This window comes from Lissotriton helveticus, chromosome 3_1, assembly GCF_964261635.1.
Source record: "Lissotriton helveticus chromosome 3_1, aLisHel1.1, whole genome shotgun sequence".
Lineage (NCBI taxonomy): Eukaryota > Metazoa > Chordata > Amphibia > Caudata > Salamandridae > Lissotriton > Lissotriton helveticus.
The window spans coordinates 656,920,643-656,947,406 of NC_136061.1; the positions used below are offsets into that span (position 1 = coordinate 656,920,643).

A 26,764-nucleotide genomic window follows, 5' to 3' on the forward strand; every position below is an offset into this window, starting at 1 on the left:
TGCAGATGATCTAGCCATTACATCACCAGATCCTGCGGTTGCCCTGGGGGAAATAGAAAGGGAAGCGGATATTTATGGGGTATGATCAGGATATAAACTTAACCAGGGTAAGACGCAAATAGTGGTTAATAATAAATCATACAGATGATAGAGTAACAGAGTCAGCAGTATATTTAGGAATTACAATAACATCTGATTTAACAAAGATTGTGGAAAAAAAATTGGTGTCTGTGATTCAACAATCCAAAAAAGATCTGGATAGGATGAACAACCTACATCTGACAATTATAGGCTGCTGTAACATAATAAAGATGTTATTCTTACCAAAAGTCCTTTACCTTTTTAGAACAATTCCGTTGAAATTCAACAACAATTGGTTTAAAGAAATCGAAGAAGTTGCCAATCGCTTTATTTGGGCAAAAGGCAAAACCCGAAGGGCCATTAAGTTTCTATCTGTACCTAAAGATCGCGGGGGTTTGACTTGTTTTTTTAAGGCTTATTATTGGGCGGTGGTCCTTCAGTATGCTAGAGGCCTATTGGGTGGAAATATTGAAGATAGGTGGCAGGGTAGTGGGGGCATCCCTGATATATACAAATTTATAATATCGGAGGCTAATCAATGGCTGTTAATGTTTAGTGAAGCAAATTAGCATAAGAAACTGAAGTTCAAGACACTGGGGGCAGTAACATCAGTCTGGACCTCGGTTAGAAAAAAGATAGAATTAGATAGAACGAACTACTATACCCCATTATTTAAGAATACCTCGTTCATCGAGGTGTCTCACAATAATGTTATGAAAAGATGGGATAGCCTGAGTGTAAAAATAGTGGGGGATCTCATTGATCCTACAGGATTCATTACGTTCGATAAGGCACAGCAGGTGTATAACCTAGAGCGCAGGGACTTCTATAAGTATCTGCAGATAAGATCAGTTCTGTTGAGGAAACAAGGGGGCAACTTACATTTTAAAAGGGAAGAAATGATGGTGCGAGTGCAGAGTAAGGACGGCTGTTCAGTCTCACAGATATATGACGAACTGAACCAGCGCAAAGACGATAATCAGGCTAAAGTGTCCGACAATAGGAAAACAAAGCTAAACATAGATGGTAATGAGTTTGAAGATTTGCTTAAACTTGCAAATACTGTATTGAGAGTAGCGAATCTGCAGGCTCAATATCTGCAGGCTCAATATTACAAGACCGCCTTCGAGTTATACTACACACCGCATAGAATAGCGACTTTGGGGGGGAACAAATGGTATAAGCTGCCCGAGATGCCAAAGTATGGAAGCAGATACAATCCACATGTTCGCGTCATGGCCTAGCTTAGACCCATACAAAAGTTCAATAGAACATTTTATGGATAGGTCATTGGGGATCCCCATAAGGTTGACTAACGAAGTGATGGTATTGGGAGTTACCAGAGAAGGGAGCCCCATAGTCCATCCGGAATTCATATTTCTGCCAGGAGCTATAAGTAGGATATGTATTGCCTCCCTTTGGAAAGATCCAAACCCTCCGACATTCCAACAATGGATGACACGCTTGTTAGCCACGTATAACTTAGAGAAGGCACTATATGAAAAGAAAGGATGGAAGGTAAAACAATGGGGGAAACAGATATGGGCCCCAGTCTCAGAGTGGAAACAAAGGATGGGGTGAAATTAGAGGGGATTTTATCCACAGTGGCTACTAAGTTATTTTTTGTATGTATAATTTTTAAATCCGTATGTTTTGCAATTTGCATAGTTTAGATCCTAAAGTGGAAAATATATATTTACTGTATTCTTTCTGTGTAATAATGACATTTTGAAATCAGGAAATGACGATGAAATAAAAATAAATTAAAAAAAAGAATAGAGAAAGGGCACTGTCGAGGGTGTAAACCCTTAACTAGGAATCAATGTTGAAATCACAACCTTATAACTGACCCCCATTGAATTGTGTAGTATTATGTTTTGCTGTCTTATTACAGTACTTTGTATTTACTACAATAAGCAATGGGCTGGATACTGCATTATTGTGTCTGTTTGTTGATTTTTCAGCTCTTGCCCCCCACACTCCCTTCCTGAGAACCTTTTGACTGCTCACCGCGCCACCCTTAGTCATGTGCAGAAAGGGTGTTCTTGACCACGTCTGCAGAGCCACAGTATGAGGGACCAAAGGACGCCAGTGCCCAGTGGACCTCACCCACCATACATGGGCCCAGTTAGTCCTGTCTGCGCTGTGGCCCCCTCGAATGAGTGGTGTAGAAGTAGTAACTTTAATAGGCAGTCAGCTGTGAGACAGTTAAGTGCCCTCAGAGGGGCTTGGATTGGATCATCTGCTTGAGCAATGTAGCATCTCTGGGACAACATGGAATATCTGGAAATATTTTATCCCACAGACAACATCTATAACAGCATTTGTATGTGTACTACCTTAGAGGCGACAAGGCTCTGCCAATCTATACACTGTCTCTCTGATAACAAGCCAGCTAGTTTCTGTAGCTACATTATGTGATTGAAAATAGGACCCGACCGTAACTTCTCTGTAGATCAAGTATGTATTTATTTGTATTTTATTTTACAGAGGTTCGAAGGTAACACCGTTAAATACATTAGAAAAGAAGGACAAAAACATCATTCCTGATATTCACAAGGTACATGTGGAGGGCACATCTGAAGTTAAGACAGATAAAATATATATATAGAATGGACATATAGCAGAACGTGGTATGGCAGTGTAGAAACTCCAGAGAGGACAGAGGCGTTTTAAGGCATGGGCAAAGGGAGCTTACATTTGACTGTTGCTTCGCTACCCAGTGTCATCTAATGATTTTTGGGGTCCTGGGCAAGAACCAGTTAAACAGTTTTTTTAACAATCATGTTAAAATGTAACATAGGGTTGGTATTATTTAGCATCGTGCAGGCTTGAATTAACAAGAAATTAATAATACAACTCAAATGCATTGCCTACAAGGGCCCCCAAAATAAGTCTTGCCCAGGGCCCTCAAAATCCTTCAGATGACACTGAGTGTGGGCTGTGAAAACCCACTAGCAGGGAGAGGCTAGGTTATACGTGGCTAACAAGCGTGTCATCCGTTGTTGGAATGTCGGAGGGTTTGGATCTTTCCAAAGGGAGGGGCTTAAGAGGCCACGGAGGATAGGTGTCCTTCAAACGGAGTGTTTCAGGTCCCTGTCAGATGCCACGCGGGGGAACAGCACTGCGAGCTCTGGGGATTGATATGGAGTTCGAAATCCCCAGGGCGCTGCCTGAGAAATATTGTGGCAGGGCGATGTGGAGCATAAAAGCCGGTGTTTCCACTACAGTAATTGAGCTCTGCAATGGCTGAATACCCTCGAAATGTTCACTGTTTTATATCTTTTAACCACAGTGTGACATATCTGAATAACCTTACTGGGAGACAGCTGAGATCAAACCAGCAGTTTCAGAGTCCCCTAGACACCAGATCCTGGACTGTGGGCAGTGGTGCTGGGAAATGAAAGAACTAGAAGACCAGGACTGCAAAGATGCTGATACAGAATGGATTCCTTTGGCAGGTTCTCCAAGTGTCTAATGGTTGCAAACACTGAAGTGCTGTCTTGCAAAGGACCAGTGTCTAAATCATGGTGTGGACAGAGATATAGGTTTTATAATGACAGAGTGACGCTGGTGAGATGCAGTATACAAGCAGCCCTCTGTGACCAAGACACTAAACCAAGATCTTACCTAGTTCGTGTGTGTGAGAGTCCCTCAACGCCAAAGACGAAAGTATGTATATGGCCAGGGTAAGAAGGAAGGCGCATTTAGTCTCAAAAAAGGACTGACAAGGCAAGAAAGTCCCACAACAAGACAGGACAGTTTCACAAGAGGAGAGGGCAGGAAGCCTTACAACAAGGCCGGACAGAACAGTCTCACAAGAGGGCGACATGAAGAATTGCAGTGGGGCGGACAGGAATATCTAATCTAAAGGACAGTACAACGAATGACAGAGGAGAGGAAATTCAAAATCTGAAAACATTGTTCACCTAAGAGAAAATCCAAGATAAGATGGAATCCAAACCAGTAGACATGGACAAAAGCAGCAAAGGGGCTATAGTAACAAGCCACAGAGTAATTTTAAATATGTTTATTTCATTTACATGCAAACCAACGAGTGAGTCTAATGTACGAATTAACTTCTTTAGAACATTCATCCCAATAAAGACCGCGTGGAGAAACACGTGCAGATACAAAAGGAAGGTGGGTCTGGGGAAGGAAAGACAACAACGAGTTAAACATGAAAAACTATCATAACTTAAGAACTACATCTTATATCTCTCATAAAAATCAAGTTAGTCCAAAACATAGTCCTTGACTTTAAAGGAGCTGCCACCTTTTCCTCTAAAACAACCTTTATAGGGAGGAAGGTAATTCTGGTTATGAGCAAGAGTGTTGATGGCGCAAGCTTCATCATGTACAAAGGTAACATTATCATTTATAATGGGAACACTTGTGTTGTGTGAGGGTTAAATGAGTTTTCTGTTGGAGAACTGGAATTCTCAAGAGGGGAAAGCATACAAGACTGGGTTTGACCATGACTACACAAAAACCCTTCCATCACTGGCCATCCTCAAGAAAAAGGGCAGCGCCTCTCCTCGTCACCACATGCAAAAGAGTACAATGTTTGGTCTCAGTGGGCTTCCTACTCGCATACTTACTCATAACTTGATCCCCAGCCTGGAGAGGTACACCTTGACAGCAGTCCTAGTATTATAATAGTTCTACACCTTCCTCTGTTACACTCTCACATACTCTTGAATGTCAGCATTACTTCTTATGCCAGACCAATATAGTTGCAATTGTGTGATGACTAATCTACCATGGAGTGGGACTGCTGTGTGAAGTGGGCAATAAAACCATTATCTGGTTCTGAGAATGGCAAGAACAGGAACACAAGACCTGAGTGCCAATTGAATAGTTGATTAATGAGTTGAATAGATCTTTCAACCTGTCAAATGATCTGGGGATGGTACAGATATGATTTTACATGTTTGAGGCCATTTATCTTAATGAACTTGACCACTCCATGGGACGTACACTGTGCCCTGTTGTAGTGTCGCCATGCATGGTACCTTAGAGCAGTGCTAGGACCATGCAGGGTGAGCCGAGAACGGAAGAGGGAGGCGGGCAGAAGGAAGGGAAAAGGCAGGAAGAGGAGGGGACAAGGAGGCAAGCGGGTAAAAGGAAAAAAGGATGGAGCAAGAGAGACGAGGAATACAAGACAGGAATAAAGAAATTGACGAGACATACTGTGTCTGTCTCTTATTTAAACTCGTCGCCGGTTATCACTAACCAATTGATGTGGAAATTGTTTCCTACAAAAAATACATTTGAAGAAACAAACTACTTCCTTAGTATTGGGAAGTGACAAAAAGATTACCCCTATCAATTGCTGAAGTAGTCAATCAACACAATAGCATAACACATGTTATGGGGTAGGGAACCAATGGGTCCAATTAAATCAATGCCCAATTTAATCTATGTTCCTCCTGGCGGTTAGACTGATGTCATGGGACATTTTCAGGCTATTATGGTTTTATCCACAACACTGCACTAAGCACTCCTCTCCATATGCATCCCCACATCAAGGTAAATAGATAACCACCAATAAGCCATGCATAGTTTCCTCTTCATGCCTGCTATACCTATGTGGCCGCCATGCGCTAAAGTGATTGGTTGCACTCTTAGTGAACTTGGGAGTACCAAAACATCTCCACGTAACACCACTTCATCTTCTAAAGAAAAGCTCATCCTTTACCTTCCAGACTAACTGAAGACTAGCGGCAATTACTCTGATGTGGTCACCCTTTCACAATGTGTGCTTTCTCCTTATTGGGCACATAATCTGTCTCCACAGACTGGACCCATCTTTTCTTCAAAATAGTAATCAGTGACTGACTGTAGTCAGACAACCAGGCCACTATCAAATTCTTCTCTTCATCCAATTAGGTCTCCCATACAATGTCATACCATAGCGCTTGAGACAAAAAATCAATGGAGACATTCTGTAACCTTGCAATATATTGCATCTTAAACTGATACTCCTGTAATGTACACATTCATTTAGTGATCCTAGGAGAGATCGTACTTGATGCTAACAAATGGCTTGTAGTCAGTGTGAATTAGGAACTCTTTGCCCATAGAAGACTTTTAAATACAAGCCAACAGTTCCTGTTCAGTTGCAGAGTATTTAGTTTCTGATCTCTTAAGTTTTCATGAAGCAAAAGCAATTTTATTGTTTACATCAACATTAACCTGATTTAGCACTTCTCCTAGGATGGCATCAGTGTAGCTAAACACATTAAGTTGTCATCTAAAGATATGAGTGAAGGTGCTTTTTCTAGCTCTTTTTCAAATCCTTCATGCTTGCTTCACACTCATCATCCCTTATGAACTCAATATCTTTCTTAACTAATCTATGCATAGTTTCAATCTTTTCTTTATGGTTTCTAATAAACTTTAGATGGTATTCACTCATTCCTGAAAAAGGTCCAGGCTCATCTTTATTACTGGAAGTGGAAGATTTGGAAATGGTAGACACACAGGAGGATTTAGGTTGCACACCATTTTTGTCAATTACATGACCAAGGTACTCAACTTTCGTCCTGGGAAATCTGAAATTTCGTTCAGAAAATCTGCAGTTGTCTTTTAGCAATGTTAAACCACTCTCTTGCATTCTGTGTAACGGTTTCTTTAAAACCGTGACATGCTCATCTATTGTCCCACTGTATATCATCATATCATACTGAAAAGCCCTAGCCCCATGCATCCCCACAAATAATCAATCGATTCATCACTCTTTGGAAGACAGCTGAAGCAGAACTGAGTACAAAGGGCATTCTTCAGAACTAGTATGCCCCTTCAGCTTTTATAAATACAGTACAGGTCTTTGAGTCTCTGTGCGAAATGACCTGGTTAAACACTGAACTGAAATCCAGCTAGAGCAAACCTTGGCTTTACGAAATGCCATGACCATCTCATTGATAAGAAATAGTGGTTGACAGTCTATCAAAACCCAATAATTCAGCCGGCTTAGGTCAATCCATACCCTAACCTTGATGGTCTACTTATTGGCTATCACCACGAGCGACAACCATGACGTATTAATCGGTTCAATAATACCTTCCTTACATCACTCATGCAGTATTACCTTGACTTCAGAATGAGCTGAAAAGGATATGTTTTGCACCTTTTTTCCTGACAGTCTATGCATTATCTTTCCGGATGATCTGATGTTCAAAGTGTTTCAGACATCAGACTCTCACTGAAAACGTCTTGCAACTCTTCAGGTAGGGTTGTGACATCTATCTCTTGTATACTTAAACTGTAGGGTAGTTATCAGGGATTGATTATAATTTTTAAGTTAGTCTTTGGAGAGAGGCTCATAACTGGGATGTTTACTCTTCCTTCATGGTGTATGGTTTGCCAGTGAGTGTGTGTGACCAGTGTTTGATAGAGAGCGAGAAAAAGAAAGAGGTGGAGATAGAATGCTTTCCAATTTAGACACCGTATGTACCTTCGGAAAATGGTAGATCACCTTCAGTTTGTTTTCTCCTGTGAATTTGACAACTTCCATATACCCATGTACCTTGATCATATAGCTTGAAACGAAAAAGTATTTGTTGAGCTAAAAGAACACAATATCCTCTTCCTTGTTCCATGTTGTGCCAGGCATTCCCATGATACCCTGAATACCTTGGTGTTGTCTCACTATTATCACTAAGAGAGAGTAAACAAACTACCTGATCAATTGAGACCAGTCGATCACCTGCCATCTCCTATCTTTGTAAATGCCCACACATATACACCCCGTCCCGTTTGCAAGCAATCGAGCTCTTCACAGACATGTATCACCTTGATATCGCTATAGCTGTGGCAAAGTTTATCCAGGCTGTCAAAGGGTTGTTCATGGAATAGGGAATGGAGAGTTAGATTGAGTAATGAGGAATAGAGACTTAAGTTTGATCCTATTCAACGTTTTAAAACAGGTTTTCAATATAGTTGGATCACTCATGGAATATTTGAATGTTTTTAGCCATTGTATGGAATTGTTTTTAACACAACTATGATGGAGGACATGAAAATTCATTGTTCATAATGGAATAAGATGTTGATTTTGTAAAAATGTTTAGAATTTTAAAAATACAAAATGTGTATTTTATGTGGTTTAAAGATCTATGGTCTAAATAAACGTTATTCTGATATGAAATATACACCCTAGCCAGACTAGCAAAGTGTTTAACATTCGAAGACAGCTCACCATTTTTTGCTGCTCCTGGTTTGATGTAGTATCTCAAACACAGGAAGTGCTACGGTCCTCTGTTTTGTGCGTATCTCAAATATTACTGCTGTACACATGTACAGGCAAAAAGACCTGTTATTTTCAAAGTTATAGCTTTGCCTAGATATTAAGGTTCCAACGTGGAATTACTCAGTTCTTGAGTTTCAAATCCTCCCCCTTCTCATAGAGGTAGTATTCACTGATTTATCCTTTATCATTGGAGAGAACCTCACCCCATACTCCGAAGCCAGTAAACATTGACACAATGATTGATATTTTACTCCATGATTACTTATTATACACTATTCCTCTACAATTCATATGCAACAGAATGTTTGTAAGTATTATAAACAGCTCAGGAGTAATTACACAAATGATGGCAAATGTTAAATATGCCATGTCACATTTCCTTACTTTTCTATTAGTTTTTCTACAAAGGTATAACTAGTCGTCTGACAGCATGGCTAGATTGTGCCTGGTGAAATTTGAATTATGCCTATGTAATTCATGTACTTTTGTGCTATACTTGTTAAGTAATATTACCAGAACTATGGCATTCATGTCGTCGAATTACTCCACCGTTCACTGCAAAATCATTGTGGGAGCAACACAAAAAATCTGAACGAGAGCAGCTGTTGTTCGCAGCCAATGTGTTTTTTACCGTTATTCAGCGCAAAATGAATCCTTTTGTCAAAAATGAATGCAAGGACACATTTTGCCCTAAATTACAGATTTTCATTTTGCATAATTACATGTGTATTCATGTAATTTCCCCAAATTTTGCGTTATTACTCAAAAGCAAATTATATGAATTTCGCACTCCTATAGTCCAGATGATATAACAAGTCATGCAGTACCTCCCAGCACCCCTTATTGTGCCTTCAGGCCCAAGTTGCAAGTTGATAGTTCAGAATCCCCGTCAGCAACCAGTTTGCACTTGTAATCCTGCCCCTGTACAAATACTTTATATACCATTTTTAAGCATGGGGTCTTATACACAAAGTTAAACTTACACTTCTGTGTAAGTTTACTCCTTTTTGGTATTCTCAAACTACAATTTATTAGTAACTTTATAACTGTGGAAATTTCCGCATATAAAGATAAATGGTTACAATTAAATCACAGTTTGTGAATATCAAAAAAGAAAAAACGTACACAAAAGTGCATGTTTAGCTTTGTGGATCAGGCGCATGGTGTCCAGTGGTGTGAGAAGGGGTAGGCTTGTGCTCAACTACTGGATAATTACATAGGAAACCAAACAATACTTTTGTTTAAAAAATGTACGCAGAACCTTACTGCTACCTTCTTTCCTCCTTTCTACAGGATGGAACACAGAAAGGCATCCTCCCTTGCAGCTATCTAACAGTTGTCACATTTACAGACAATGCATTGGAAGTTCTGTTTTGATCCCAAACCAAACCCGAACTCATTCCATCCCCTCTTCACTGCTTATAGGTCTATCCTCTGTCCCTTGTTAGGTCTGAGGGGAGTATGGACACCTCTAGAATTTTGTCTTTTATGTCTGTAATCGTGTTAAAAAATTTGAATAATTCATATCTGAAAATTGCCATCTCTCTGGAGTTATAGTTTATTTCCAGTCTCTCAATCTATACTCCCTTGCTCTTTACCGTCACAATAATATCGATAGCTCTTTCTTTCTGAATCAACCACTAGTTTTTACATCCTCACAATGGGATCTCTGTGTATCCTGATTCTTTTCTTTCAGGCGTGTGTCATTCTCAAATTTAATTGACGCTTTATTGGTTTTGTACCCAATATCTCTTCTGATAGAATATAAACTTGTGTGTTAGTGTTTGGTACTTCACATCTTTCTGTCTTGTGGAGTCCCTGCAAATCTTTGACATATGGCCAAAAGAGCGGCATCCCTTTTACTTGCCTAGAGCTATTTCAACTATGGTATATACATTGCTTATTAGTTTCATACCCAAACCCACTAGTTGAGGCACCATACTCCTGCTGTATGTGCTTGAGTAACACAGCTATTAAGATGATGCACTCGATGCGGTGTGCGGTGACGTCTCAAGCCGCAGGCTCCTTAGCGTTGCGTCTGAAACAGCCTCGAATGCGTCACGCTTCTCGTTGTTGCGTTGATTCTCCAGCTCCCAACAGCCAGAACTACCTCCAGAGGCCCAGAACAGCTACATGCACCTCTTCGCAGGTCAGAATTCCCAGCAAGGAAGTTCAGGGGAGCTGGGGGTGAAGTTTTTGTGTCACTAACACTTCAGAACAGGAGGCAAGCTCTTCTTCAAGTCCTTGGAGATATTTCTCAAGCAGGGGACACAGCAAACAGCAAAGTCCTTTTCCCTTTCCTTAACAGAAAGTAGCCACTGCAGGCCAACCCCAGACATCAAACAGCACAGGGGCATAATGCCTCCTCAGTTTCTCCAAATCTTCTCCTTGGCAAAGGTTCATCTTGATTCCCAGAAGTGATCTAAAAGTTTGGGGTCTGGGCCCCTCTTTTTATAATTCAAAATCCTTTGTTTTCTGGAGGCAGAGAGTGTCTGTGGCCAGCCAAACCCAGTTCTGTCCTCACTGGTTCAGCTCCCTGGCTGGAGGTGGAGACAGCATTGTCCTTGGCAGACCAGGCCCATTCAGGTGTGAAAGAAATCTCCTCCCCGTATTCTGAATGCAGCCCAGGTCTATTCAGCCCAGCCCTGACTCACCCTGAAAAGGCAGGACGCACCTAACCTCCCCTCCCCCCACAAGTGGCTATCTGAACAGAAGGCACATCTCTAGCCCCTGTCACTTCAAAGCCAGACAGTCAATACACAACCTAGCAGAGGCACACTGGAGGGTTAGGCAAGAAAATACCTACTTTCTTAAAGTGGTATTTTCAAACCCAGATTGTAAAAATCACCCTTGCATCTTGACATTCTGAGTTCAGGCATATCAGACTTTATTTTTCTATCTTGTTCACATGGGCATTTATGCCTATTAGATGTAATAAGCATATTCCCCATTCTATCCTATTCGGGCAGATAGCCTTACAATAGTGAAAACCGAATGTGGCAGTATTTCACTATCAGGACATGCCACCCACATCATGGCATGTCCTACCTTTCACATACACTGCACCCTGCCCACAGGGGTACCTTGGGTCTACCTAAGGGGTGATGAACATGTAAGCAAAGGGAAGGTTAGGACCTGGCAAATGGGTAAGCAAAGGGAAGGCTAGGACCTGGCAAATGGGTGCACTTGCCAGGTCGACATGGCAGTACCAAACTGTGCGGAGACTCTGCAGTGGCAGGTCTGAGTTACATTTACAGGCTGCTTAGGTGGGTGGGACAATCAGCGCTGCAGGCCCACTAGCAGCATTTGATTTACATCGCTGGGCACATACAGTGCACTGTACTAGGGACTGACTAGTAAATCAAATATGCCAATCATGGAATCACCAATCCATAACAACAATTTACAAAGGGAGCACTTGCCCTTTGGCACTGAACAGCACTGGCAAGTTGCCCAAAGCATCTAGACCAGTAAAACGAAGTCCAACACACAGCAAAAATAAAGGAGGCAAAGGCAAAAAATACAGGTGAAACCCATTCCAATAATGCCAGGTCTAACAAGGATTAGGACAAGGTGTGCAGTGATATGGAGTGAGCTGCTATTCTGGCCTACCCCACCTCTGTCTCACAGAATGCGCGGTTCAAACTTATACAGTTCTATGTCTTGCATATATCGTATTTCACCCCTGTGCAATTGGCTCTTCTGTCGTGCAGATGCCTCCTGTCCCCGATGCCTGCATAAGGATGCAGATTTCAGCCATATGTTCTGGTCTTGGCCTCAACTGTCAGATTACTGGGCATCTGTCACTGTCCGCCTCTTCCGCAGTACTGCAATCCCCTCGTTGTGCACTTGGCACATTTGCACCATTGGTCTGTTTAAACGCACAAAGTAAAATAAAGCAGTTGCCAGGTTCCTTGATTTAGTGTTCCCTTCTGGCTTAGATGGGGACCACATGTAATTGGAAATCGAGAACTCTCCCTCGGCCACTTGCATGGGCTTTGTTGGTGCAGATATGGGCGATACCCGAGGGCGCACCCCTACAGTCAGAGGAACTTTGAGGTCTCTGGAAATATCCCAACTGATAACACTGGGACAATCTGCTTGAAGTCTTCAAATCTCAGGTAGATGCCCTGAACCCCTCGCGACAGACCACTCAACGGCATCTGCTAACACAGAGCCCTCTCCACCGGTTGTATGATAGTACAACGCGGGCTATTACCACGTGTGCCATTACAACGCTGTTTTTACAACGCAAGTCGTTACAACGATTTGTGCTGTAAGCGCTGGATAGTGGAATAGTTTAATTTTCTATTCCAACTCCAGCCCACGTTACAGTAGGGAAGGTGTTGGAATAGAAAATTAAACTATTCCTTGTCCAACAGCGCCCTCCAGCGCAAGTCGTTGAAACGACTTGCATTGTAAAAGTAGCGTAGTAATGGCAGCGTGTGGTAATGCCCGCGTTGTAAAGGCTGTTCCCCTCTCCACCATAGACCTGCGCCCTCGGTCAGTTGCATGAAATAGATTCTCTACTGCAAGCAAGACCTCCCTTTCTCTTTCTCCCCGCCCGATTGTGTCATTTACTTGCAGTAACTGTGCTCTACTTGTACTGTTTTCCCTTAGTGACAACGGACATCTTTGTATGTGTGTCAAGAACTTAAACGCTTCTTATGTTTTGGTGTGTCAAGAACTTAAACACTTCTAATGCGTCAGCAGTGCGAAGACCTTGTTCTTTCCCCCTGATTCTTTCTTTTTTGTTCATATATTCCTGGATACATTGTTCCTATTTGAACTTTGTTAAGGGATGCTTGTATTATGTGTACCATCATACTGGCTTGCTCATTGGCATGGCTATATGCGCTGCACTGCTGTGGTAACAGTATGGTTTCTAAAAATGCTCAATAAAAATAAGTCTAAGAAAAAGGACTAAGATTCATGCAGAAATGTTAGCAACAGCCTATCTGAGACTAATCTGGATTTGTAGGCTTTTACTTGAGTTTGCATACCACAACTAAGTTTAGCTGGAGCTGGATATTGACTCTAGCTCTGAGCCAGAGGTTTCCACATCTGTCTCTTCTTACGGCAGTACATAGCGAAATAGCACAAGGGCACTGCAAAGACACCACACCCATTCTTGCACTTGTTGTGGGTCACAGCCACCAATAACCCTCGTAGGATGAACGATGCATCCATGATTACACAGAGGCACACACAGATGAGAGAGGCGAGAGGTGACAGAGCAATGAGGGAAACAGAATCATTTGCCCATGTCTTTTAGAAGGGATTTGAAATAGGCACACTAAGTTTACCCTACACGCATTCACTTTCGCACACAGGAGTGCACACTTGGTGCAGGGTAAATGACAACATAGAAATAGCTATGTTGAATTTATGCAGGAGGTAGTTCACCTCACACTCAGCTGTGCTCTACAAATCAAAACATAATGCCAACCAAAATCCCTCACTCCGGTTACTGTTGTGGATAAAAGCTGAACCACCTTCAGTTTAACTCTGCCTGGTGGCACATCAGAAGTGGCACCTGGGCAGTTTCCGAGAGTCCGAAAAACCCATGTAAAAAACATCAGAAAGCTGGAAATTTCAGGGAAAAACAAAAAGCTGCCAGATGGCACAGATGGGTCAGAGTGCTCTGGCTATTGTTCTTATAGTGGAGAAGGGGCACTGATTAACTGCAGTGTTTTGTGAGCCCAGCTGGTCTGCAGATGAGAATAATGTAACTGTATGGCTATCGTACTATATGCAGCATCATTCAGGAAACATGGTTATAGCTATGTATATACAATATGTCACAGTCAACATGTCTGTAACTTTGCACAAACAGTATATCTGTAACTTATCCTGCTGCTAAATTTCCCATATAGCTCATTTGCTTGCAGTGTCTCTCACAAATATACAATATCTCGTCCTTAGTTTGAATGTAACCCATTCAACTCATAGTATAGACTATCTGTCAAGGTATGGGCATACGTGAGCTCATGGGTGACAAACAACACTAAATAACTTCCAATTGAACTTCCTATTGTAGCCATTATTATAGCTGGAGCAAGATCTTAACCAACAGGCTCTGGAAAGCAACTTTTATTGTAAGTCAAACCTTGGGTTCATCTTTTTCCCCTGGTGACTGTCAGGGTCAGAGTTGACAGCACAGCAGAAGGAAAGGATCTGACAGACCAGCAAGGAGAGAGCCAATGACCAACCTCCACATAGGTTGAATAGAAATGCTAGATCTTTCTCCACGTTCACTTCAACGAGAGCACGTGGTCTGTAAACCATATATCCCATTTACTCAGTGAGCAACTTGTGACGTACACATAATCATTTTTAGTCTAAACAAACCACAGAAATGTTATGGTCCACAAACATTTCTAGAGTTAGTGCCGACCAGTAGCAGACTTTAATTTTTTTAAATACTTCTTCTTTTGATATCTACTAAAACTTCACATCATTCTTAATTTATGTATTTAAGCATGACATGTGAATGATGAGCAATAAATCTGCAAAAAATATAAAATGCCATGACACTTTGGATCTCATTCGCACTTTTTTGTGTTCACAAATCAAATTAAGGTTGTACCTTGGATTTATCTATAGCAACAATAATCTTGTTGTGATAAAACGTTCAAAACATTCAACAGTGTGTCAATGGAAATATAATTTATCATGAATGGCATATAGCTGATGCTCAGGTCACCACTGGGGGTGAGTGTTTGAAAAGTTTCAGCACTCCGTCCATCATCTCTTTGTGTTAGCTTTGTTCCCCCTAAGTTGGCAGGGTATGCCCAGGTGTGGGTCCCTTGCACACTTTGCCACTTAATTCAAGCTAGCCTGGCTCAAGAGGGGTGTTACCCCGAAACCGGTCACAGGATTCTTGTTTCTGGCTCAGGGAAGACCTGGCTTGGCAGTTGGTGATGGACCGTTCCCAAGAGGCACAGGGTCAGACTGATTTGCATATAGCGGAGTCTGAACTGAGGTGGCGAAGTGAGCTAAAGAACGATGATGGATTCAACCCAGATCCGTGACTGAGGGTGAGTATTTAAAAAGTTTCAGCACTTCGTCCATCCTCTCTTTGTGTTGGCTTTGTTCGCCAATGTGGAAGGTCTCCTTCATATTGACAATATTTTCAATATTCTTCGAGTGCATCAAAATATCATCTGGATATATAGTAACAGAAGGATATAACATACTGGGAATATGGCATCTGCAGCATGTTAAATTACACATCTTAAAGGCTACAGTCATTCCCACAGATATCTTAACCTGAATACGGATATGCACCTGGTTCAGAAAATCCTGCTGCTTACTGGAGTGATCCCGCAGTTCACTGGTGAGCAGTTAAGGCAAACATAGGTTTTATTTAATCCTTATAATCATGTATGGGCCTACATATCCCATCCTATTTCTTTACAAATAACAATGGTGCACTGGTTGTGGGATCCAAACCTCAATACATTTTCTATAGGCTTACAGCATGATATGTAGTTATGACTTGCTTGATCAATGCATAAATCTCAGCCTTTCCTGGAACTACATCGCGTTCACTTTCATACTGTTCCTGAGCTGTTAATTGCTCTTCGACCTTATACAGACCCCCCAGGATATTGCGGCATATATTTGTAAATTTAGCGGCACAAAAATAGAAATTTAGCGGCACAAAAATGGAAATTTAGCGGCGTTATTGCGGCAGTTTATTGTACTCGTAATCTTTCCTTTTCAGTCTTAAACTGATTTAGCAAAGTACCCCACTGTGAAGTAGGCATAAGAGAAATAGGCAACAACTATGACTTCATTGTATATCAGTTTGAAAATGTTTCAGTTCTTGTTTGTGAGGTTGCGGCGTGGTTCGAGCCTCATGACAGCTCAACATCCTATGTATGATTCAAAACATGCTCATGTAAAGGGCTCCAAGGTGCACTGCATAAAACTGAAAAACAAGTTTCTTTAAAATCACATCTAAAGAAGTGACAGCTGCTGTTTTTTTGTTTTTTTTCACCCGGAGGGTAAAAATGGAGAGCACGATAGGGAGCCGTCTCTGTTGAGCACTAGCCAGACCCGGCCCACTTAAAGCCATGGAATTGCAAAATGCTGGAGGGTCTGATTATGTCAACAGGCGCTAGGGAAGGCAGTGAATGTTTTCAGCAATGTACAGCCTTACCCTCGGTAAAGACTGTCTTTTTCGTGTCTTCCCACGTTGCTCCTCTGCATTCCAGCATCTGACTCTAGGCCTCGAAGTGGCAGTTTTCCTAGTCCTATGCTTCTCCTCTGAGAACCCAGACCTCCTGCGGCTCGCACCAGATGTGCTGCTGCAAACCCTCCACATACCTCTGCTCTCTGGTTGTAGAAAACGCTGCCCCATTCCAAGCAACTTGTCAGATGACCACAGTGTCCTGTGGTGTAGGGGGTTTACATCGCATGCATTTCCTGCGGACTCGTGACCATCTTCTGAAGCACTTAGTTATTCTCTGGCACCAGGATACCCTCACATTGACTTGGCCCCGTGGCTGTTCTTGATTTGGACACAGGCCAAGGTCAGACCAATTAGCTTTCCGATTGCTTGGTTACACATTTAAAATAAGAAGCACACCATACAAGTAGGCCATGTTCATAGAGTGTGTATAATCTGAAGAGTGCAAAGTCACAAGCACCAAACTGTAAATCAATGCCATCACTGAACAGTGTGTTTTTATTGTTCACGGAGTTGATAATCCCATGGTGATTACAGAGAAAAAAAACTCCAAGGTTTAGCAGGGGGACGGCTGGGAAGATGCATGCTGCCTTAGGGCAGGTTGATTTCACTGCATAACATAATTAAATAAAAATACATAATACAAACACTGGTCAGAAATAATAGAGCAAGCAACAATCTTCCCCCAAGGGAACAGACGATTATTCCACTATGTCAGAACCCGTGAATTACTATTATATCCGGCAATACATATTAAAGCGATGTCCAATTTGGAGACATTAACCAAGAGAATGCCACGAGTTCAGTAAAAACTTCTCGAAGCACCCGTGCCGAACAGGGTAGGTGAAGAAAATCATCAAACGTGACTAAAATTAAAGCAGAGAAATACCATGCCTGTTTGACACTGAAATACGCACTGCAGGGTCATGGTGATGCCGGGTTTATAACGGATACTTGACAGCTGTGGGCAATTAAATCACGCCTTTTGCTAAGTGCAAAGCTGTGCAGAAACGTTTCTTCTTGTCTGCCTCTCACAGCTTGGCCAGGAGGAAGCAGGTATTGGACGGCGGCACGTAATGACGTGCGTGCACACAGCCAATAAAAGGGCATTGTTTGTTTTGGTGTCTCCCGGTAGACACTTTTGTAAATATCGCGGCCAATATTGCAAATATCGCGGCCATCGCGCTAGTTTGCCGATTTCGCGATTTTTTCGTGAATCGCGAAATCGCGAAAAGCTGGAGGGTCTGCTTATAGCTAAATACTTGTGAAAATTCCAAATATTCAGTATGCATCTGCATTGGTGCTGTGCATGCTTCAAGCACTGTTTTGAGAAAGTCTATGGTCCTATGGATAACACAACTTGTACCTTTTAAAATACATTTTTGAAACTATCAGTGAATTTAACTATCAAGTATTCTTTTTTAATTGAACACGATTGTACCTGGTTGAGCGCTGAATGCCCTCTTTGACGCAATGAGATGTATTTCCCCCTTTTAGTAGTTGCTGCTCATTTCTAATTCTTCTGTGAGATGAGCCACAAACTTTACCTTAACTTAAAGCTCGTCACAGCTCTTACAACCTCAAGCACCTCGTTTTCTTCCTGAACTTTCACAAGTTGGGTATCAACTAATTTAAATGAAAACAATGATTACATCCGCCTGCTGGGAGGGAAAGGTCCCCTGCATGAATCAAGAGGGTGCATTGCACCCTGCCCTGCATTTCCTGTAGTAAGTGTTTGATTTTTAAAAAAATGTTTTGTGCCTCAGTCATGAGTGTGCAGTGAGGGCCACCTGTGACACCGAACGCAACCAAGAGTTGAGCTCTGTATCTGTATCAGGTAATTTTCCTGAAAGAAATAGTAAGCACAGTTGCCTGTTCTCAGATACGAAAATGTTTCATATTTCAAAAACCAGGTCTGTCATCTATCGTGGCTGTAAATACAGCAGTTTCATTCAATTGTGAATCACCGCTCCCCTACCAGTGGCATAACAAGGATGCCTCAGGTCATAATGCAAACAAGGAAACCCTTTACAGTGGTAAAACACAGCTCTAGTTTAGGTACAGTGGGCCCTCATATGCCTTGGCCTTGGTGCCACTGCACCTGCTGCACCATTGATAGCTATGCCCCACTCCACAGATGTTTATTCCCTTCCGTTCTTTTTTTATATCTGCTTTTAAATCATTCATAATGTTCACTGTTGCATGACTACAGGAAATGATTCAGCCTTGTAAACTAGCAGACACAGAGTGCACAGTAGCTACTGAGCCATCCAAAAACAACAGTGTATTAACAGATGGAGAGCCTTCTTTAAAGTTTGGGAGACAGGGTACTCCACCACACACTTATCAGATGACTCTATTGGCCAAACTCCCGGTTGCCCTCTCTATTTACAGTCCGATAAATCACCATGTGAAACAGCGGAGCCTCCACTGGTTACTTTGAATAGATGGCTCGACTGACTTTGGGTCATCGGCCAAAGTACCTCAGACGGTCCTTTTAGGGTGGCCATTGCAACATATTTCTCTTTCTGTTTGGGACAGCCTGTTCTAGCTGGCCAGAACAGGAAAATAAATAAACGACCTCCACACTCCTGGCAAAGCCCTGCAGCGTGCCAGGCACATCTATTTTCTGTTTTTCAAAAATAAACTCATGCTTTGTGAGTTTTATTTGCTATGTGGGTGCATAGGACACAGCAAAGCCCCAGTGCTTTTAGAGGAGCTGTTGTGCTGGTGGCTCCTCTGGGGGCACAGACACCTCCGCCGAGCTGTGGGGACCCTAAATATGGTAAGCTCTAGTCTGCCAGAACATCCCTCTGCTGCCCTGTTGGAACAGAGTACACCCCAACAAGGGCTAATAAAATCCCTCAATGTACTGGCAGGGAGGACATTCTCACGGAGGTTTCGGCCCAGCTCGTCACACTTGCATGTTCTGAATTACTACAGCAACTCTTAACTTTATCACGATGAACATATAAAGCACAAATTAAAACTAGAGCCACACGTTTATGGGTGGCTCACCGCAGTATTTGATGTTGATCTAAGCACTTCCTGAGAACTACAGCGTTCAACACATTAACATAATTTGTATTCAAAATAATTTAATAAACAACCCAGGTCATCCATCGTTCATGGCATGCGATATTAATATTTTTCTTAAGGGAAAAGGATGTCGGCCAGACTGGGCACATTTGAACCGGTTTCCCGGTCGTTCTAAAGGAAATTGAACATCTAGTCTAGGAATAAACTTTTGTTGCTCACAGGAAATTGCCTTAAGTTCACATTGATGTCCAGGCTCTGGTTGGCTGGAAGCTGATAAACAAATGTGTCCCTGGGATTCCCCTTGTGAGACCTTTTCCCTTTGTCCTTGGGTGCCCACCAGATAATGTCTAGTGTCTATGGGTATAGTCGCTTACCAACCCACCGGATAATGTCTAGTGTCTATGGGTATAGTCACTTACCATCCCACCGGATAATGTCTAGTGTATATGGGTATAGTTTCTTACCACCCCACCGGATAATGGCTAGTGTATATGGGTATAGTCGCTTACCACCCCACCGGATAATATTTAGTGCATATGGGTATAGTCTCTTACCACCCCACCGGAAAATGTCTAGTGTATTTGGGTATAGTCGCTTACCAACCCACCGGATAATGTCTAGTGTATATGGCTATTGTCGCTTACCACCCCACTGGATAATGTCTAGTGTATATGGGTATAGTCTCTTACCACCCCACCGGATAATGTCTACTCTAGTGTATATTGGTATAGTCACTTACCACCCCACCGGATAATGTCTAGTGTATATGGGTATAGTCGCTTACCACCCAACCGGATAATGTCTAGTGTATATGGGCAGAGGCGCTTACCACCCAACTGGATAATGTCTAGTGTATATGGGTATAGTCACTTACCATCCCACCAGATAATGCCTAGTGTATATGGGTATAGTCGCTTACCACCCCACCGGATAATATTTAGTGCATATGGGTATAGTCTCTTACCACCCCACCGGAAAATGTCTAGTGTATTTGGGTATAGTCGCTTACCAACCCACCGGATAATGTCTAGTGTATATGGGTATTGTCGCTTACCACCCCACTGGATAATGTCTAGTGTATATGGGTATAGTCACTTACCATCCCACCAGATAATGCCTAGTATATATGGGTATAGTTGCTTACCACCCCACCGGATAATGTCTAGTGTATATGGGTATAGTCGCTTACCACCCAACCGGATAATGTCTAGTGTATATGGGTAGAGGCGCTTACCACCCCACTGGATAATGTCTAGTGTATATGGGTATAGTTGCTTACCGCCCCACCGGATAATGTCTAGTGTATATGGGTATCGTCGCTTACCACCCCACAGGATAATGTCTAGTGTATATGGGTATAGTCTCTTACCACCCCACCAGATAATGTCTAGTGTCTATGAGTATAGTCGCTTACCACCCCACTGGACAATGTCTAGTGTATATGGGTATAGTCTCTTACCACACCACTGGATAATGTCTAGTGTATATGAGTATAGTCTCTCACCACCCCACCGGATAATGTCTAGTGTATATGGGTATAGTCTCTCACCACCCCACCGGATAATGTCTAGTGTCTATGGGTATAGTCTCTCACCACCCCACCAGATAATGCCTAGTGTATATGGGTATAGTCTCTCACCACCCCACCGGATAATGTCTAGTTTCTATGGGTATAGTCTCTTACCACCACCGGATAATGTCTAGTGTATATGGGTATAGTCGCTTACCACCCCACCGGATAATGGCTAGTGTATATGGGTATAGTCGCTTACCACCCCACCGGATAATGTCTAGTGTATATGGGTATAGTCTCTTACCACCTCACTGGAAAAGGTCTAGTGTATATGGGTATAGTCGCGTACCACCCTACAGGATAATGTCTAGTGTATATGGGCATAGTCTCTTACCACCCCACCGGATAATGTCTAATGTATATGGGTATAGTCTCTTACCACCACACCGGATAATTTCTAGTGTATATAGGTATAGTCTTTACCACCCCACCGGATAATGTCTAGTGTATATGGGTATAGTCTCTCACCACCCCACCGGATAATGTCTAGTGTATATGGGTATAGTCTCTTACCACCCCACCGGATAATGTCTAGTGTATATGGGTATAGTCTCTCACCACCCTACTGGATAATGTCTAGTGTATATGAATATAGTCTCTTACCATTCCACCGGATAATGTCTAGTGTATATGGGTATAGTCGCTTAATACGCCACCGGATAATGTCTAGTGTATATGGATATGGTCTATTACCACCCCACTGGATAATGCCTAGTGTCTATGGGTTTAGTCGCTTACCGCCCCACCGTATAATGCCTAGTGTCTGTGGGTATAGTCGCTTACCACCCCACCGGATAATGTCTAGTGTATATGGGTAGAGTCGCTTACCACCCCACTGGATAATGTCTAGTGTATATGGGTATAGTCGCTTACCACCCAACCGGATAATGTCTACTATATATGGCTAGAGTCGCTTACCACCCCACTGGATAATGTCCAGTGTATATTGGCATAGTTGCTTACCGCCCCACCGGATAATGTCTAGTGTATATGGGTATCGTCGCTTACCACCCCACTGGATAATGTCTAGTGTATATGGGTATAGTCTCTTACCAACCCACCGGATAATGTCTAGTGTCTATGAGTATAGTCGCTTACCACCCCACTGGATAATGTCTAGTGTATATGGGTATAGTCGCTTACCACCCCACTGGATAATGTCTAGTGTATATGGGTATAGTTGCTTACCACCCCTCCGGATAATGTCTAGTGTATTTGGGTATCGTCGCTTACCACCCCACCGGATAATGTCTAGTGCATATGGGTATAGTCGCTTAACACGCCACCGGATAATGTCTAGTGTATATGGGTATGGTCTCTTACCACCCCACTGGATAATGCCTACTGTCTATGGGTTAATCGCTTACCGCCCCACTGGATAATGCCTAGTGTCTATGGGTATAGTTGCTTACACCCCACCGGATAATGTCTGGTGTATATGGGTATAGTTACTTACACCCCACCGGATAATGTCTTGTGTATATGGGTATAGTCGCTTACCACTCCACCGGATAATGCCTAGTGTCTATGGGTATAGTCTCTTACCACCCCACCGGATAATGCCTAGTGTCTATGGGTATAGTTGCTGACCTCCAGTGTCCACGGCTTCAGATACTACTGCATTCCACTGGATTATCCATGTACTCCCTCTGTGCTCTTGATTATCTAGCAGCAGCTTGGGAAGGCAGCGAGGGCGCTTGTTAAAGATGGTGGTTTAGATGTAGAGTTTGTAAACAGTATGACACAGTAATTACATGCTAATAGGGGAGACAAATTACTTACCGCCGCCACCGCCGAGAGTCTGCAGCAGGTACCAGCCGCCACCGCCGAGAGTCACCAAATCCACAAAGACCGCGCCGCCGCTCCGGGGACTACAACACCCGGCAGGCCACGCGGCGGCGCACAACACGTGACAAAGGACGCGGGGAGAATGCGCCAGGAGGCGCTACAAAATCCCCGACACCCCCGCGTCGCGGGACGCGAGCGGGACGCCCGGGGCGAAGCCCGGGCAAAGGGCGGGCCCTCTACGGCCCTCATCGGCAGGAGGAGGCAGGGGCAGGGCCAGAACCGCTGCAGGAACTACTACCTCAAGTAAGACATATGGTTGTAAGAGTCTCCTATTAGATATTATAATTTGTTCAAAGTTGAGTTAGTGTGTATATTGTAAACATGTCTACAAAATCCAAGGAAGCCCCGCAAAATACTCTTGACAATTACCTGGTCCAAACTGTCAAAAAAATAAATACGCAGAGGAGAAATTCTTTGGGGTTGAGCCAATCCCCAGACCTACGATGTCTGTCCCCCTCTGCATCTATTTTGATTGATGACACCATTCTGCAGGAAGTTCATCATGAGGGCATAACTAGTGGCCCTAACTCTCAAGGAACATTTGGCACCCCTGTTAACATAGCCTCGGCCTCTGAGGTCCCCAATGTAGAGGCTGAGAGTGACATTGACATTGACTCCGATCAGGAGAAACAGACTCGTGTCTCATCTGACGAGCAGATACCCAAAGGGCGTGCCACTAGGCCAAGACGATTATGCACCAAAAACCCACCTAAGCAGGGTGGACCACGACCAGGGATAAGAAGGAAGAGGGCTATTACCCCAAAGCAAAAGCAAGTGAACATTGTGGAGGACAAACAAATTCATACATCTGAGGACGCTTTTTTTTAAAGGATTGCTGACTTTCTTGAGTTAAAAATTAACGCTATTGTTAAACCCCTAATATCAAAAATTGACAAACTGCAAGCGGAGATTAAGAGACTGGGTGGACTCCATACTACGGTTGCAGGTGGGGTAGAAAATATAACCACGTTAGTCACAAACCTGAGTAACAACACAGGGGGAAATGTGGTCAGAGAGGCTGTAAGTGATGGCGTAGGGACTCAGTTGCCAGTCGAGAACTTACCGCCCCATCCACCAACATCGACTGTTAACAGCGAGGGTCCTCTATTAGTCAACATCCCAACAGATAGAACCCCCTCTGTCAGTTTCCCCCCAGTAAACGCTCACTCAACGGACCCCCTACAATTTATAGTTGAAGCCACACCTGTGGTTTTAGTGTTAGCGAATGTCCCTCCTCTGGAAGGGGGAACAGTGGAAAGCCCCACCTCTCTCACAAGCAAGGCCTTGCACTGGCTAACCAGTAATATGCGGTTAGCTCCAGGGGGAAAGTACCATCTAGCAAGCGTAATTAAGTCAGCAACTAGGGTCCCCTGGTTGGGAAACCGGCCGAAAAAGTTTAAAGGGGACTGTGTGACAGTGAGCTTCTCAAATCAAGACGTCCTTCCCAATATTCTTGCTAATTTATTCCCTCCCCAACGCAGACAGGGTACTGTTGTTCCCTTAACCTTAAAGTTCTTTTATGGTGAACAGCAGAACGTTACCCACCCAAGGACTCCCGCGCCAGGGTGGGACAGAAATTGGGATTCAAACCTTAGATGGGGGCAGGACACAAGGCATAATGTAGCAGCCCATCATTCCCACTTAGCACAGCATAATCTTTTTGTAGAACCTCTTCAACTGTTTAATCGCTATGCCCCATTATCCTCCATGGAACAAAACGATTGACTCTCTCCCAGACAAGACAGTAATGGTGAGGGTCTTCCATTTGCTCCCAGATCACAAGATCGGAACTCTACAGGCATTAGGGCCTGCAAAATCATGAGCTGGAATGTCGCTGGCCTCAGAGCCAAATTCAACGACAAGAACTGGTTGGAGATAATTAGACCCAATGACATTCTTGCTTTTCAAGAAACCTGGGAAACGTCAGACAGACTTGCTCTGGACGGCTTTTCCCATTTTGTTGTACCGGCAGTTCCTAGCAAAACAGGAAGGGCGAAGGGGGGCTTGGCTATATACATCTCCCTAGATATTCAAGGGAAGCCAAGACAGATTAAAACCAATTCAATAAATATCTTAGCGGTTGAACTAACTACACCAAACTCACATCGCAGATTATTTGTTAATTTTTATAATTCTCCTGTCAGTCAAATCTTGAATGAGCATTTGGTAACTCTAGAGGAATTCCTGTCTACCCACAGTGAGAATAGTGTACATGGGTTTGAGGTGATCCTTATGGGTGATTACAACATCCATCCATGCAATGTGTATTGCCATGTGGAACACGAGGATTTTTTCCCCTATTCCTCTACTCTGCATTTTGAACACTTATCACGTGGAGAGGCTTTGGAATCGCTCCTAGCAACTTTTAATCTTTATGAGTCACACAGCTGCCATATTGGCTCGAGGTTACCAACATACGTGGGTAACAACACAGGCACAATTGTAGATTACATTTTTTTATCCTCTAGTATTCTGCCTGAAGTGCTTAATTATAAGGTAGAAACTTCAGTTTTTAGCGATCATAACCCCGTAATTTTAGAGATCATATCACAGGGAGTTTTGGGAAAGAGGGTGATTGAAGTTTTGTGTGTGACAGATTTAGTCCTGAGAGATCAGAATCGCAGACTGAAATGGGACCAAGTAACCCCTATCACCTTTTTACAGGATACTCTGGCTAAAGTTGAGGGGGAGGTTGCAATCTGCTTGGATAATAATAACTCTGCAACTACCATGATAGAGGCTTTCAATGTTATCTGCCGTCAGGTCAATTTAGACGTGACCGTAAAGAAAAAGCCTAATATGCACAGGGGCCCCAAATGGTTTGATTCAAATTGTTCCAAGGCTCACTCAATCCTCCTAAAAGCCCTAAAAAATAAACCAAGAGATAAAGAGCAGATAGCATTACTGAGGAAACAATACAGTTATGCTATCAGGACCAGGAAATCCGAGATTAAAAAGGAGGCCTGGAATGATTTATTGTCGCCTGATATACAGAGAGATAGTGCTAGATTTTGGGCAATAATAAACCATCCATACTTTGTGGGACTAGAGAATCAGAGAGCAGACTGCATCATACCTGATGAACAGTGGGTCACACATTTCAGTAACATTTATAGCTGCCCTGATATCACTCCAGGTTGTGGAATGCAATTCTCACAAGCAGTAACTTCCATCTCCCCTTTTAGTTTAGAGGAGGTGAAAACAGCAATTAACGACACACTCTATAAAAAGGCACCGGGGCCCGATGGGGTTCCCGCAGATTTTTTTAAGAGTGCCCCTGAACTAAGTGCCAAAATTCTCACAAATATTTTTAACGCCACAAGGGATTTTATCTTTCCTACTAGCTGGGCCAAGTCCACGATAATACCGATTTTTAAAAAAGGACAGAGAACAGATCCGGCCTGTTATAGGCCAATCTCTCTCATTGATTCCAGTGTCAAAATTCTGGGAAGAGTCCTTTTAGGAAGACTGACTCAGGTTTTAGAAGGGATGGGTGTCCTATCAAATGCACAATATGGTTTTAGAGCCAATAGAGGAACTTTAGATCAGTGCCTAAACCTAGAACTGATCATAAATAAATACGCAATCGCCAAGGGGGGCTCTCTGTACATGGCCTTTATGGACCTCTCCTCAGCTTTTGACCTGGTTAACAGGGCTAAGCTGTGGGGGGTCCTTTTGACCATGGGCATTGACGCCCCTTTGGTCGGGTACCTGGCCGAGTTACAAAGAGATCTTAAGACCTCGGTCAGAGTGACTAGGGAAGGGAGATGCA

General features: G+C 43.0%; 2 protein-coding genes across 5 annotated transcripts in view; one reads left to right on the forward strand and one right to left on the reverse strand.

Moving 5' to 3' along the window:
- LOC144822807 (myotubularin-related protein 9-like) overlaps window positions 1–26,764 on the reverse strand; it is a 465,914-nt gene that overhangs the window by 397,606 nt on the left and 41,544 nt on the right. The window lies entirely within an intron of this gene.
- The window catches only part of LCK (LCK proto-oncogene, Src family tyrosine kinase), a 564,072-nt gene that overhangs the window by 69,829 nt on the left and 467,479 nt on the right, over window positions 1–26,764 (forward strand). The window contains exon 1 of one of the 2 annotated variants that reach the window (XM_078680719.1): window positions 10,383–10,484. The exons of the other annotated variant lie outside the window; for it this stretch is intronic. Within the exon in view, the coding sequence (XP_078536845.1) occupies window positions 10,469–10,484 (16 nt within the window). The 5' untranslated portion in view covers window positions 10,383–10,468. Of the gene's footprint in view, window positions 1–10,382; window positions 10,485–26,764 lie in introns of those variants that run through there. 2 annotated transcript variants of the gene reach the window in all.